Here is a 16,814-nt window from a genome sequence, read left to right as displayed (position 1 = left end):
GCTGACTGTGGCTTCCTGCTACAGTAGCAGAGTTGAAATATAGAGCCAGAAACTACATAGCTCAAAAAGCCAAAAACACTTATTTGCTAGCCTTTGATACAAAGAAGGTTGCCAACCCTAGTTTTAGACCTCTTGGCATCATTTGAAATCGCCAAGCACTCTATTCTTCCAGAAGCTCATGGTTTCTGCAAAGTTTAGCTCTCCTGGTTTGCCCCTTGCTTTCGGATTTTCTGTCTCCCTTGATATTTCCTGCTCCTCCACCCTGCTCTCTAAGGGGGGAAAAGATATTTCTTCAAAGCTTGACCCTAAACACTTTTTCTCCTTTCATAGTATTCATTCTTCCCTGACTGTCTTATTTGTATCCCTCTTGCTACTGAGCCCTAAAGGTATATCCAGGCCCACAGAACAGTGTGTGTGTGTATGTGTGTGTGTGTGTGTGTGTGTATGTGTGTATGCATGTATATGCATTTATGCATGTGTGTGTGTCTTATTTCAACTAGTTTATGTACTGGAAAGAAAAGATCTTGTCATCTAGCTCTTGTGTCACAGTTAAGGTCAGGCCAGGCATCTGGACCTAGGTCCACTTCAAAAGACACACATAATGTTCAATTCCATTTACATGGAATGTCCAGAAGAGACAAATCTCCAGTGAAAGGAAGTAGAGTTGTAATGGTTTAGATCCTTCCATAGCTAAAAGGTGCAGATAATATTCAGGGGGGAATGATAAAACTGTTCTAAAATTGGTCATGATGATAATTGCACAACTCTGTAAATGTACTAAAAACCACTTAATTGTACACTTTAAATGGGTTCATCATGGAATATGTATAGTATAATTCAGTAAAGCTGTTACACACACACACAGAGAGAGAGAAAGAGAGAGAGAGAGAGAGAGAGAGAGAGAGAGAGAGAGAAACTGAAACTGGTGAGAGAGAGGCTCAATGAGAGAAAGATGTAATTTTTTAGAGAAATTATCAGAAAAAGTTTCAAATGGAAAGTGACATGTGAGCAAGATCTGATGATCACCCCAAAATCCATCATTTTCAACCATTCACAGTCACATTATTCTTCATCCAGTCCCCTTTGCTGATGCAAGTTGTTTTGTGAACCATCTCTGCTTTGGTCTGTGGTGCAACAGTGCCGCCTTATGGTAAATTCTGGTAAATTAGTTATGCAGAGGATAAGTGTGATTCCTCTGCGAGGGGATCCCAAATAAAACCAAGGGAACATCCGTCCAGGCAGCTGGACACCCAAGTCCTCCCCACCATTAGAGCCAAGAGAAAACGGTGCTACTTTCTAGACCTTGCTCCAATATGCATCCAAATCCAAAGAACACTGGCGGTGCCTATCTTCAAAACCCCTTCATTCTGTACCTTCCTTCACTTTTTATTGTGTCCATAGAACTAGCTTTCTAAATGTTTGCTGCCTCCAGTTACACATTAGAATCATAAAGGGGAAAGAGGTCTTTACACCATCATAGTGTTTTCTCCAGAAATACTGTTTAATACCAATCGTCATAGCCTTCTAAAAAAAAAAAAAAGAAGCTAACTTCAGCAAATGACTACCACAAAGAGCCAAATATCTACTATCCACAAAACGGCACTGAGATTATGACACAAAAGACGAGAAGTCTCTAGGGGGTTGGAACAGTGTATAGTCTAGATGCAACTGTCCTGGATTCACCTTGGATCCTGCAGTGGTTAGCATTATGTTGAATGTCATAGCATGCTCAATCATGCATTTCGGGGCTTTCCAGTAGTAGGAAAAGCCCACCACGTGTGATGTTTGATGCTTCAAAATTATAATGCTTCCATATTTTATAACCCTATACATAGCTAGGTATAACAGAATATAAAATGTGTGCTTTTGGTAAAAACCCAGGGTAGTCATAAATCTATGCAGTGTGTTCAGGAGGCCAAATAGCACTGTTAATTGCAACTTTCCAGAAGTTCACACTTGCTTTGTGAGCTATCTCTGGTTTGGTCTGTGATGCCACAGTTAGGGTCAGGCTCCTGCCTTAGTCTTGGTAGATTCTAGAAAAAAAAATTATTCAGGTATTTTGGTCTTAAATATTTCAATCAATAAATCTCTTACATTGAGATAGAAGGTGAATACTCCATAGCTTCAGTATCTCCTAAACATCTGGAGTTTGGGGGGTACTAGGAGTACAGCACACATACATATCTTGCACATACCTGCCAGCAGCCCGATGAGTAGCATTACCACCCATCCTGACCACGCATCCAACAGGCTCTTGATGAACTCCCAGATTGACTCCTTACTTTTGCTGGTTATCTAGAAATAAAATACACAAAGCAGTTGATCAGAATACAAGTTCATTTCCTGCTTCTTTCTCTGAAGTGGATTCCTTGGGAAACAATGTGACTGAGGAGATGGATATAATTAAGCCATCAAATTCCCAGTCACACTGTTCTTGCAGCAATGCAGGACTGATTAAATGGGCTTTTTAGTTCACAAGGCTATATGGATGTAGCACAGGATCAGTGTCTCCCTTCAAAATGGATTTTAGATAATCAGATTCAATATGTATTTTTAATTAAGTACTCTTGGGGGGATACTCTAAATCTTCATAGACCATTATGGTATTTTTATAGCATACCTCTTTCCCTCCCCATTCTGGGGGAGCCCTACATTCCTCTAACATCATCATTCCCCCACCTATTCTTGGTTTCCTATTTCACTCCTGTCTGCTTCACGCTCCTCGAACATCATCATTCCCCCATCTATTTTTGGTTTCCTATTTCATTCCTGTCTGCTTCTTCCAAGTCTTTGGCTCTGATTCCAACCTCCCTCTGTACGCAAAACCTGTACCCTAACCTTTTCAGGATCCGGTTTCCACCACCACATCTCTTTTTAAGTGCCCAAGCCACCTTGGCCATGTCTCAAGCTTCAGCAACCATCTGCAGGCTGGGGCTCTCTCACTCTCCAAGGTGAGCCCTAACCTCACACTGAGCTGCACAGCATGCTGTTTCCAAACCCCTGCTGCTCCCCTTTCCTCCACTCATTAGCAAAAGCCCTGCCTTGTCTGACAAGAACCTATGGTTCTATGACTCCATTTCAACTCTGCTCCCTCCTCTAAGGCCCGACAGGGCTTGATCATGATCCCATAGACATCTTTTTTTTTTCAGCCTCCAGTAAGAACTCCTCCTTCCTTGTGACCACACTCCTAAGCTTCCTGTTTGTCTCTCTGCAGTACCTCCCTACTGTCTTCTGCAGCCTTCACCAACTCCTCCCCATGGATTACTTAAACATTCCTAACACAGTCCCATCGCACACTCTTCTAGGCTCATCTCTATTCATCTCCTTCTGGGAATCCTCCAACCCAGGACTCCCCTGAATGATCTGAAGGTGTCACATTCTTTCATGTCTGTGACTTAAAAAAAAAAAAAAAACAAAACAAAACAAAAAAAAAAACCACTCCTGATATTTAGGATCTTTTCCCTCTCTCTGACTACCAAATTCTTAGTCACATTGAGAGACCAAATTAAAATCTTCCCTCCCTGGAAAAAAATAAACCTCTCTCATCATTCCTCATAAATGAGTCCATAGCATTTGCCATATTCTAGTATACACTAGATATCTGGCAGCATGGTAACACGTGCGCGTGCACACACACACAGACACAGAGACACACACACACACACACACACAGAGACATACACACATATAATCTCACCCAATCTTCAATGTCATCACTTTTTTCTCAAGGATGAGTAAATGAGGCCCAGAAATGATAGCCTCAAACTCAACCACCATGAAGGTGTCAAGGGCAAGAGGTGGTCCAAATGTTTCTGACTTCAAGGTCCATTTGTTGTTTACACTGGTCATATTTCTACCCAAAGTACCTGATATTGTAACTCTCAGTCTTTGTCTATGCTTCCTCTACTAGATCTTTCCTGCTATGGAACCAATACATGATGCACAGCCTCAGGCTCAGATTATAACCTGCAGATGGAAGCATTGTAGAACTATCAGTAAAGACTCCTTTAGCATAGTACCACCTACCTTTCTGTGTCTGTCAGTGTCCCGGGACTTTTCCCTCAGCCAGTCTATGGTGTGAAAGTCCTCATAGGTCCCCACATCAGGGAAAGGCTCATCAAGGAAGTCCATTAGGTTTCCAGAGGCACTCATGGCTCCTGAGCTGACCATGCTAGTTACTCCTGGAAGAGAAGTCCACCTGTTAAAATGCAAACAGGGCTCGTGTGTAGCTCAGGACAAGAGTGTCTGCATAGTATGCATGAGAGCTTGGGTTTGATCCCAAGCTCCACAAAGGAACAAAGTAAGCATGACCACAACATGAATATAGCACCATAATCCAAAACAATCTACTTTTCTTTTTCCCTGGTTATGTATGTATGTTGTGTGTTGGTGTGTGTGTATGTGTGTGGTGGGGTGTGTGTGCTATGTGTTTGTGTAGTGTTATGTGTGTGTGTGTGTGTGTGGTGGGGTATGTGTGGTGCTGTGAGCTGGAAGGGCCTTTCACATGTTAGGCAGATACATTTGGTGTGGGGCAAATGTCTATATTCTGTCAATTATATTTTAATAAAACACTGATTGTCTAGTAGCCAAGCAGGAAGTATAGGAGGGACAGACAGACAGGAAGTAGAGATGGGTCAATGAGAACAGGATAATTCTGGGAAGGAGGAAGCCCATTCCTCAGCAGTTCTGACCCAACCACAAAAGCAGCAAGATATGACTGCCCTGATGAATAAGGTACTGAGCCACATGGCTAACATAGACAAGAATAATGGGCTAATATAAGTTGTAAGAGTTAATAAGAAGCCTGAGCAAATGGGCCAATCAGTTTATAGTTAATGTAGACCTCTGTGTGATTTCTTTGGTACTTAACGATTGCAGGAACCGTGCAGGACAGAAAACTCAGTCAACATACATTACCACTGATTCTTTTTCTAACTGTTTCTAGAAAGGGTTTCATGTAGCCCAGACTGACTTTGTTACAGAGAATGACCTGGAACTCATGATCCTCTTACCTCTGCCTCTTGGGTACTAGGATTACAAGCATGTGCCACCATTTCCTGCTTTCATTTTTACATAACATAAAAATTATTTCCACATCAGTATCTTTGTTGTAATGTAATATGTACACAGTTCATCCTTAGTACACACCAGTTATTTTCTACAAAGTGATATTGAACACTGAATTAGGAAATACCAAACAATGCCCCCAAATGAATCCTGCAAGCCTCTGCTCACAAATTTTTTCAACCTATCAATAAATCATCTTTTTGCTTGTGTTTCTATTTAAAGACATCTTATTTGTTAGACACTCCTCACTCAGTATCCTTGAACTCAACCAACCGCACCACTGCTGAGACCCGATCAAAGTTTCTCTATCAGATATATTTTCTCCAAAAAGGACATCACAAACAATGCTCTAGGACATAGGAACATGGACAGCACTACTGGGCGGTATTTCAAGGACACTTTAAATAGCAAAATTACCAACAAAAGGAACACAGGTTTGGGGTTTTGTTTTTAGTGAGGAAGTAAATAAAACAGGAAAAGGTCCCTTGTTCACAGTATGACCATGGAAACGCAAAGGTTGTCTTCTCTGACCACAGCTGCAGGTGTGTTTCTGATGATTTGAACTTTTCACCATTCTACACAATTTTCAAGTCAGTGACTAACCTTTAAAGTGCCACTACTGACTTGGTACTACATATAGTTTGGTTCTTGAAAGTCCCCTACAAGTCTGAGTATTACATATTTTATCCTCAAGGTGGCACTATCAAAAAGCAGTGAAAACATGAGCTAAAGCTAAGGGGGAGGGGGTTGGTCCTTAGATGATAAACTGTGTGTGCCCCAAAGGGGAGTACTGGGCCCCAGCTCCTTCCCCTCACTCTCCTCTCATGTCCAGGCCATGAAGTGTCTATTCCACCACAAAATCGTACCACAGTGTACACTGTCACCACACTCCCAAAGCAAGGTGGCTAATTGATCACAGACTGGATTCTCAAAAACGATGAACCCAATAAACCCTTCTTCATTTTAAGGTTGACTAGATAAGCTATTTTGTTACAGGGATGTTATGCTGAAGAACACAGAAAATAGCAAGTTTTAGTGAATAGGAAAATTTGTAAATACAGCTCACAAATAAGTATGAGCTTCTTTCTGTGTTCTATAAAAAGGAAACAGTCAGATTGTCAAATAATAATAATAACCAAAGTCATTGGTTCTCCTGGGAGACAGAATAGACAAAAGAATTAAACAGCCTCTGTGGTTGTCATCATCCAGATGTGCAACAGTAGCTGCAGAGTAACTTCTATTCACAAGTGGCAATCAAAGCAATCTGTAGGTGGCAGCAGCTCTCTGAGAGAGGAGGACCATGGATGTCAACAAAAGCAGTAGGACAGACTACTGTCAGCCAAGAGTCATGCAAAACTGGCAGCACAGTGTCCTGGGCAAAGAGCACTGGGAACAGACACTTAAGTGTTTCTTAAAACACAGTCAAAATGGATCTTGCTGCCAGGACAGTAAAAAATTTGAATGTCTTAGATAACAATTCATTCCAACTGTTCAGGCTCCCCTGACCTGGAAACCCATCAATCACAAACCTCCCATATTCTGCCACCCTCAGAGTCTCATTCCCAGATCACATAGGAATCAATTTGAGGCACAGAAAAAAAATTGTAGAAGAATCAATGGTCACTCAGGTTAACAGAAAAAAAAAATGACTTCTACAAAGACAAGAGCCTGGAAAATGCCCCAAATAAAAATTACTTTGGCAAAAAGCATGGAAATTTGAATTATAGTATGAAGGCCACAAAAGACTTAGAATCAATGGTTAAAACATTGAAAGTGGTTATAAAAATATTTCTGTTCAGACCTCTCTCATTGCTTTATATATTAACGTATCTAGAAGACTCAACCATGTCCTAAAGAAACTGCACTTTAATCAACTAGAAAAGTCACTATGAACAAAATATGGTAATCACCTTACAAGCAATAAAATGGCCACAATGATTGATTTATTGACCATCTGTGCCACTCAGCTGTTTTAAGTTTCAAAGTTTGAGGTCTGAGCTGTGCCAAGTTGAAAACAACACCTACTGATGAGTATCCAGGGAAGAAACACATTGCATAAGTCGGTAGCAACCAATACCATAACCAAAAATATAAGGGAAGGAATAAAATTAGAAAGCGGGTAGCATTCTCATTTTCACAAAACAATATTGTCACAACCCCTTATGATAAGGAAACTCTCTGATGAGGAAAAATAAGATGACAGGTTGTAGACACACAATGCAGAGGTCTTGTCAAAAAACAAAACAAAACAAAAAAGTCACCTCAGTTGATGGAAGAATTGCAGAGATTTGCTTCTGCTACTAAAGGAAAGTTGGTGCTGGACAGAGTGGTTCATGCATAGAATGCCAGTACTTGGAAGGTGTGGCAGGAAGACTGCCCTGAACTAAAGATGGGGCTACAAACTGAGACCTATGTCAAAGAGTGGGGAGGGGACTACCTGAAATCTAACCAAATCTCTACTGCAGCACCTACTCCAGGCTATAATGCTACAATGAAAAAGGCAATCCAGAGAATAAACCCATCAGCAAGCTTTTCATTTAGGGGAGAGGTGAAGGTATGTGCGTGTGTACAGACAAGTGCCAGGGGCAAGACTAGGTGCTACACTTTGCCTCCTACCCTCTTTGAGACAAGATCTATTATTCATCACTGTGGACACCAAGCTACCTGGCTCCCCAGCTTCCTGGGCTTCTCCTGTCTCGTTCTCATCTCATCATAGCAGCTCTGGAATTATACATAAATATGTTACCACAACCAGTTTTACAGAGTCACGGGGATCTGAATTCAAGTCCCATGATTGTAGAGTAAAAGCTTTTCCCACTGAGCCTTCCCCACAGAGCATTCATCTGTAGACATTGATGGAGAATGTCAGGTACGACCACTAGACCCAGAATTAGTAGGGAAAAGTAAACATGATATAATCAACTGAGTTTTGATTGCCTTTCAGGGACCCCCCCCAAAGGAGTTGCTGATGTCTCTCCTGGGACAAGGAGAAGGGACCAAGGGAAGACTGTGAAGGGTACAAACAGAGACAACATGGGCAAGGAAAATGAAGGGAACTCTGTCCAGTGAGATAACACAAATGGAGGGGTAACTGGAGTCCAGCCAGATATGGGAGCTTCATGCTGAGACTAAGCCTTACAGATGCTCTTTTGCCTTAAGGGATTAGATAAAATTCCTAGGGATTCTGCATGTTTTCCAAAGTCCCTTTGTAGATAAATAATGGTTGTATAGGAGAGATTCTATCTTCTCATGCAGGGTATCACCCGCATGAGCTAGGGAAAGTTCTGTTCCTTCCTATCTCTTCTGGGCATTGTCATCCATTGCTGCTTCAATCCCCTTCACCGCTGTGAAGTATGTGGTATGGATAAGTCACCTGATTAATGAACTGATCAACTCTATCAGCTCAGTATGGTGTAGGAACCCCATATCATCATTTGCACCTCTTATTTTTATTCTTTCTTTCCAACAGGTACATTTTGCTTGGCAGATGATAGTTCTGCTTATGACCTTTAGGCCATTGTATCAAAGAAAGACAGCGTCCTTCAGTCTGAATCTGAGATTCCTTATTGACCTGAATCACCTACATCAAGTCTCTGCAAATGCACCATACAGGAAAAGTCTGACCATTTAATTTTGTAAATCAAGTTTTATCAGCATACAGTCATGCCCATTTGGGCTCTGGAAAATGAACTCTAGTGAAGTCAACTCTGCAGAAAGGAAAAGCAACTCCAGTGGCAAAGGGAATTGAAGCAGCAATGGATGACAATGCCCAGAAGAGATAGGAAGGAACAGAACTTTCCCTAGCTCATGCGGGTGATACCCTGCATGAGAAGATAGAATCTCTCCTATACAACCATTATTTACCTACAAAGGGACTTTGGAAAACATGCAGGACACCCAGGTCTTTTATCTAATCCCTTAAGGCAAACCGTATCTGTAAGGCTTAGTCTCAGCATGAAGCCTCCAAGGGACCGGGATCAAAGTCTTCAAGAGCAGATGAAAACAGACTATCCCATAAACTCAATTTACCAGAGCCCAACAAAGACATGCATGTGTTAGCAGTGATAGCATCAGTGATGCCATTTAGGACTTTGATGTTAAAAGCTACTCTGAATGGGTCTGCTCACCCTCAGAATGGGAATCTGTATTATTTAAAGGAAACCTAGCCTGTATATAGTTGGGTGTTGGTAAAGAAGTAATGGATTCTAGAGATGAAAGAAGGCAGGAAATCACTTGGATAAAGATCAACAAGAATAATCAAGCCCCCCACCACACACACACACACATACACACACTAAGTATAAAAGAACATGCCATCCTGAACTAAATGGCGGCTCTCAGCATATCTGCCCCCAATGCTATCCCTTTGAATGTTCTGCTGCTCTCTTTTGAAAGGCTTCTCAGTCTCTGCCTGGAAAGTTCTGATCTACTCTGCAGAGCTCTTTGCTGCATCTCCTCGCCTATAGAGACTGCACTAGTTTCTCCAGAGAGAGAGCTGCTGCATCCTACTTAGGCATTTCAAAGCCTCCCTTATCAGAACTGCTATGTGCACCACACCACTCCTCCTTTACTGTGATCTTCTGCTGTATGAAAAACGTAGTCATTTTTGCCTCTCTGTGTTTGGGCCTGAAATGCAGCTGGTGATCAATAACCTTCACTGAATCAATTCAATTGTATACATTATTTCTGGACCACAGGGGCAGCAAAGTTCATTGGAACTTCTTGCAACCACCTAAAATAGCAAAGACATGTTAATGTCTTCATAAATGAGACAGAGAGAAGGGAGAGGAGAAAACAGAAGTGTGAGTAGAAGATACATGAACAAAAAATGCAAAAGCAAATAAGTGAGTTTGTCAGTAGTTATTGTTTGGTTCAGGGTAGTTAAGACCAACAGCCTTGGGGACATAATCAGTATAATTTTGAGGGTATAGTTCTTTCAGAACAAAATGTCAGAAGCCACCAGGATCATGCTGCAGAAGCCCTTGATTGTGCCCATTGCCAAAAGAAGGCCTAGCCATACAAAGCATAGACAACAATTAACCCTCCCCCCCCCAAAAAAAAATCTCTAGTCGATTCTTTATTTCATTTAATGCATCAGCATCTGGGTTACAACAAAGTTCCTTGGCAATTTTCTGGCTGATTGGTGCCACATCCCCGAAAAAAACTAAATTAGGAGCCTGGGAATATGAAGTTTGATCCCCAGCATGTGCTCTCCCAAGAAGATTGCCTAGGCTTTCAATTCTGTTCCAATTTCCTCACATCCCTGAGGTACAGAAGCATGACTGCCCCTTAGGTACTTGTGAAAATAAGGCAAGACAACATTATTGATAAAACACTAATGAATAGTTCTAAGGGACTATTCTTTTTGACTCTAAAATTCTAAAATTCTGGTTTCACTCTGAAGGGTACTACTATTTAGAAAGACCCAAACAATGCATCAAATCTTCAAATCCCTGACCGATTTTGTCTCCACCCTGCAGAGCTGCGGGATGATGGGAAAAGGCCTCCTGACTTCTATGGGCTTTAATCTTCTCATTCATAAAATGTGTTGTGAGAATACTTTCAGATCTGGAATTCAATGACTTTGTGGGGTTCATATTTTTTGTTTGTCTGTCTGTTTGTTTGTTTGTTTGTTTTTAAAGATTTATTTATTATGCATACAGCATTCTGCCTGCATGTATGCCTTACTCCGGAATAGGGCACAAGATCTCATTCTAGATGGTTGTGAACCATCGCGTGTTTGCTGTGAACTGAACTCAGGACTTTTGGAAGAGCAACCAGGGCTCTTAATCGCTGTGTCATCTCTCTAGCCCCTGACTCTGTGATTTTAAAACTGGGCTCAGTGGTATGCACTCATGCTGTTGGCCAGAAGAGGTTTAAAAGTTATTTTTTTTTCTCTGAGTACGGAGTCAGTCTTCAGGACACTCTAGTCTAGATTCATCTTTCCAGATCAAAGCAGAATCTTTCTGGACTTAAAGGTTCAGAATTTTCAGGTTCACCCCTGGAATCATCACACAAGCTCAAACTCAAAAAAGTAGTGCTATTAGAAGTGGTATTAGAGTCCCACAGGTAAACAGTCCCAGGTGCTTCTCACGGGGCTTTTGGACACTTTCATTTCCAGATATGAGACAGTGAAGATTGGACAAGGACTCAATAAATGGGTAAGGCCAGTGCTCATGGGCAACCTCTGAAGCTTCTGGGTCTGTCTTTGATCTTGAGGATCTAAGGCCAGCAGAAGACCACTGTGAGCAAGAAAACATGTCATTGACATGCTTAGAGAAAGCAAGAAAACTAGGACTGGTATCTTGAAGTACTGCTATGCTCTACCATGAATGGCAGGAAAGTGGGTATGGGGAGAGGGAGGCTGAGCTCGACTCCAAATGGATTGGGTGAAGGAGGTAAAAGGAATTCTTGACCTCTGACTAGGAGCCCAAGAAAGTAGCTCAAGAAGCATAGCTTTGCATTGGACAGAACTTTTTCTTTAGCCACAGACAGCAATATTTAATATTCCACCTCTGTCCTTTCGCCTTATGATAGTACTATAAGGGACTAGGTAGAAGGCTTGCCTCAAGAAAGTGCTTGCCACACAAACATGGGGACCTGAGTTAGATCCACAGAATCCATGAAAAAAGCAGGAGGAGTAACACAAACTTGTGATCCCAGTGCTAGGAAGACAGAAACTAGTAGTATCACTTTTATTATAACCATAAAAAGTAACATGAGATATATAGGTATTTACAGTTGATCTCAAAACATGGCTTACATAGGAACAAGTGCCTCATTTTTGTCATTAATAGCACTGGGATTTGACCAGAAATAAAAAGACAGTTCTCACTAGAGATTGCTCAGGAGGCTACAGCCAGCAGGGCCTGAAATCATTTGAAAGCTTGTTCACTATCAGATGTGCCCGGCTTGGGAGAATCAACAAATGAGGACTAGAATAGCTGAGGTCCCACATGGTACCGCCATGTGGCCTCTCCAACATGATTGCTTTGGGTGGCAGGTCTTCTTACTTGGAAGCCCTAGACTCCAAGGTGACTGTGTCCTGAGAGACACCAGGAAGAATCTGTGTCATTTTACCTCACTTAGTCTCAGAAGTCAGGCTGTTGCAAAAGCACACTCAAGGTCAAGTGGATGGAAAATAGATCACAATCCTGATGGGGGAGTGCTGAGTCTCTAGAAAACACCCAGAATCCAGGAATAGTGTTGTGACCATTTTTGAAAAAAGAATTGACCATTCACCTTATGAAAAGTTTTTACAACTGCAGAAAGTATCTAGAAGAAAATATTGATTATTTGTGACCATCTTAGGTCATAAGTCACTATAACATGTCATAGTTTTTCACAAGTATATTTTAAAATAAATGGCTGGCTGGCACTGTAATTCAGTGGTACAGCACTTACTAACACACTAATTTCAAATATCAAGTACTACTTTGTTTTTGAGACATGGTTCAAGCCAATCTTCAACTTGCTACATAGCTGAAGATGTCCTTGAACATTTTTTTGGGTGGGGGGATGGGATTGAGACAGTAGTTCACAGTGTAGCCTGGCTGTCCTGCAACTTGCTCTGTAGACCAGGGTGGCCTCAAACTAACAGAGATCTGCCTCAAGAGTGCTGGAAATAAAGATGTGAACTTTGATCCCCTGCTTCCACCTTCCCAGTGCTGTGGATGGTGGGTGTGCACTATCACTCCCAGTTTATGTGGTGCTAGGGATGGAACCCAGGGTTTAGTGCTTGCTAAACAAGTATTCTACCAACTGAATTCCGTACCTAGCCCAAGTTAATTCTTTAATACATGTTTCCTGCTGTACTCTGAGATTTCGTCCTGAAAGGCAGCACTATTAAAACCTTGGGGCGATACTGTATGAGTTCCTACTCAGCTCAGACACTCCCCACGGGTATGATTGTAGGCCAGTTGCTGAGCCTTACCTGGTCTCTCCCGTCTACGAAACAGAGATTGTAGCAGCACTTGCCACAGGGTACTGTTATGATGACTTATGTGGAATCTCTGCCTGACAAACAGCAGCACCCAATCCCAGGTTCCATTTCAGCTTGAGGAGGCTAGGGTGATTCAACGGTGTGTGTGTGTGTGTGTGTTTGAGACAGATTTTAATAGACTCAGCTGTTCTGGAACTCACTTTGTAGACCAGACTGGCCTCGAATTCACAGTGATTCAGCCAGCCGCCTGCCTCCGCATCCCTCTGAGTGCTGGAATTAAAGGTTGGGTTTTAAGGCATGCATCATTGTGCCCAGTTCCAATGGTACTTTCTCAGGGGCCTCCTATGGTTGCTTTTATCAAAGAACAGTGAAGTACGTCACTAAAATAGGAATCTATGCCAGAAATTTTAAATCTTTTTCCCTAAAATACCATTAAAGTATTTGCATTTATTAGACACTAATTTCTTCAAATAAGAATTTTCCCTATTCAAAGTGGACAAACCACTGAGATATTTGCACAAATCCTCAGTCTGGCTATGTGACCTTCATTGACCTGCCAAACCATGTGACACAGAGACTGAAAGTTAATGACTAGTCCTTTTACTGTCTCTGGGACAAACAAATATTGATTAATTAATCAAAATGATTTGTCTGTGCCACAGCTAATTTTTAGGCCCTTGGGGTGTTCCAGAATTTTCAGAGCTATCTTCACTGCCACTTGTATTTAACTAGGAAGTAGTACAGAGAGGAAAAACTGAAAATATGTATTCTTTGGTGCTGGCAAAATTCAAATAGTGAAAATCAGGCCGATTGCCTCAAACTCTCAAAAGTAACCATTATTGTCCATACCATCTAGAAGTGAGGAACAAGCAGTATGACACAAAAAAGTCTGATAACTATTTATAAACAGATACCTACAACTGGGTATAACAGCATATACCTGTAATCTTAGTACAGAGAGACTAGGGGAGGAGAACTGCTGAAATTCAAGGCCATTCTAGTCTATATAGTAAGTTCCAGGAAAAGCAGAGCTACAGAGAGAGACCCTGTCTCAAAAGAGCTGGGGAGGGGTAAGAAAAGAAGGAAGGGGGGAGAACAAAGAAAAAGAAAGTATAAGAGAAAAGATTCATACAGGTAAGCAATGGATCCTCACAGCAACCTGCAAGAAGCTAGCAGTCCCTACTCAGAAATGGCAATGCACAACAGTAGCCAATGGCAAGAGTCTCACTGCTCTCAGAGGTCAGGAAAGTGGGAAGCAAGCTAGATATAAACACAGGGAAAGCTCAAGGAAACTAGCTATCTTGCTATGACCTTTCAATTTGCCTTGTTTGTCTGAGAACTAGAGTTTTGGTGGTGCCTTTTAACTGAATTCTAGATCCTGCTTTGTACTATTCAATCAACCTGGACCCAAGGGACTAAACTGGATAACCTGGTGGAAGAGCCAATCCCTTATGCTATCTGTGTTGATGAAGTGGCTATCACCTTAAGACTTCTGCATTCTGACCTATAGAAATGCACAATGGGCCATGGAACAATAATCTGTTTTAAGCATAGTTTATACATAATTAATTCATCTACTATAAAATTCCAATTTATACTTGGGTACATTTCCAGACTTGTGCAATCACCAACACTATCCAAGTTCCCCTAAATGTAACTTCATAACCACTAGCAATCATTTCCTCTTCAGTCCTCCAGTAACTGCTGATATATTTTCTGTCTTTGAATTTGCCTATTTTATAATATTTCACCTAAATAGAATCATCTGATGTGGCCTTTTGTGGCTAGCTCCTTTCACTTAGCACAATATCTTCAAGATCCATCTTACAGAAGATAATGTATTAGCATGTCATTCCTTTTTATTGCTGAATGATATTCCATAGTGGCACAGTATCACACTTGGTTTCTCTATAATCTCCTAACTAAATATTTGGGTGATTTCTACTTTGGGGCTGTTATAAATAATGCTATTATAAACATATGGTATAAGGTCTTTGTATTCATGTTTTCATGTCTCTTGCATATATGCTAAAGAGTGAAGTTAGCTGGGCAGTGGTGGTACACGCTTTTAATCCCAGCACTCAGGAGGCAGAGGCAAGCGGATCTCTGTGAGTTTTAAGCAAGCCTGGTCTACAAGAGCTAGTTAGAGGACATCCAGAGTTGTTACACAGAGAAACTACGTCTCGAAGAACTAAGAAAAAAAATTGAAGTTGCTAGGATAAAAGGGAACTCTGTATTTAAACTTCTGAGGAGTTGCCAGACTGAAGTCTCTCTTCATTCCCTCCACCTTTGGCTTTTTTTCCTTTTCTTTCCAGTTCTGGTTGATGGATCTGGGGTTTCATGCACACTGAGCATGTGTTCTACCACTAACCTACACCCCAAGTCTTCAAACCTCTTTCTTTTTGAAGTAAACAACTAGCTACACAAAATCAGAGCTGTGAAGATAAGTTAGTCAGTAAAGTGCTTGCTATACACCTGTGAGAACCTGAATTCCACCCCCATCTCCTCGGAGCCAAGACCTGTACTTGGTTATAGGCATCATCGTCACAAATTAAGTAAGATATTCACCTCTGTCACCTCTATAGAGCAAGTTCCCGGGCCTAGGATATAATCCTTATCTCCCTGTGAGTTAAGAGTGCCTACAGGATTGCAGACCTGTGGGCTCCAGAAGTGATTAACATTTCCCCCTGAAAACATTTAAAGACCCTCAGCATTTCCTTATCTCTTCCTATCAGCTAGGGATGTCTCCAGACCTGACATTCCAGCATCCTATCCTCCCCCCTGCCTTTTTGCTATATAATGCTCCTGAGAAAAAAATAAAGTTGGCAGCTTGATCAGAATACAGACTTGCTATCCGCTTCTTGTGTCTCTTGCCCCCTTCATTCCTCTTCCTTCAAGGTTTGTGCTGTGCTCCCATTCATGTCCCGCTGGTCAGGACACTCATAACCCATGTTAAGAAAGGAATGCAGTAATATACTTGTAAGCCCAGCACTGGGGAGGCAGACACAGGAGGATCCCTAAGATTCACTGTGCAGCCAGTCGAGCTGAATTTGTCAGCTCAAGGTTCAGTGGGAGACCCTATCTCAAGAACTAATTGGGATGTACCTAGGTCCTAGAAGCCTACCATTGCACCCATAGTTCTTAACCACTTTTATGATAAGCCTATACCATATGCTGCCACTACTTATCTTCAAACTTTTTATCAATTAAGTCTTTTGTTTCCAGTGTCTTGTATTCTAAATTATGCTATAAGGTCCATCTACATTGTTGAACAGAATCACTGTGTGTTCCACCTCTCTGCCTTGTTAATTGCGGGGGTAAGGGACAATGTTTTCTTTCTAGGGTCAGAGTGCAAATATTTAAAACTCTTTAAACTTTATTTTATGTGCATTGGTGTGAAGGTGTCAGATCCCCTGCAACTGGATCTTCAGATAGTTGTGAGCTGCCATGTGGGTGCTGGGAATTGAACTCGGGTCCTCTGGAAGAGCAGCCAGTGCTCTTAACCACTGGGCCATCTCTCCAACCCTTATTTAAAACTTTGTTAGCCATGTGGTCGATGTTAGGCTTATATGCCTCTATGTTGTCATTCAAAAGCACAGAAAGACCAGACATACAGTCAATATGTGGCTGTGGTTCAATAAAACTGGTTGTGGACACTGAAATTCAAATTTTGCATAATCTTCATGTGTTACAAAATATTTTGGGGCATCAACAATATTAAAATGTAAAAACCATTTAGCTTCAACAGTATAAAAATAAGAATCATTCTTAGCCCAGAAGTCACACAAAAGGTAGCAAGCTGGGT

At 41.5% G+C, this 16,814-nt stretch overlaps 1 protein-coding gene across 2 annotated transcripts in view; it reads right to left on the bottom strand.

Annotated features, from left to right (window-relative positions):
* Positions 1-16,814, bottom strand: part of Clcn4 (Cl-/H+ antiporter 4) — a 70,655-nt gene that overhangs the window by 37,885 nt on the left and 15,956 nt on the right. The window contains exons 3-4 of one of the 2 annotated variants that reach the window (XM_048446264.3): positions 4,027-4,198; positions 2,196-2,295 (exon numbers count right to left, since the gene is read on the bottom strand). In XM_048446264.3, the coding sequence (XP_048302221.1) occupies positions 2,196-2,295; positions 4,027-4,198 (272 nt within the window). The remainder of the gene's footprint in view (positions 1-2,195; positions 2,296-4,026; positions 4,199-16,814) is intronic. The other variant, XM_048446265.3, reaches the window with a different exon arrangement.

The sequence above is a fragment of the Myodes glareolus genome, chromosome X, assembly GCF_982192425.1.
Source record: "Myodes glareolus chromosome X, mMyoGla1.1, whole genome shotgun sequence".
In the NCBI taxonomy this organism is placed as follows: domain Eukaryota; kingdom Metazoa; phylum Chordata; class Mammalia; order Rodentia; family Cricetidae; genus Myodes; species Myodes glareolus.
Note: the sequence above shows the minus strand (reverse complement) of the source record. Positions and strands in the feature narration are given on the sequence as shown.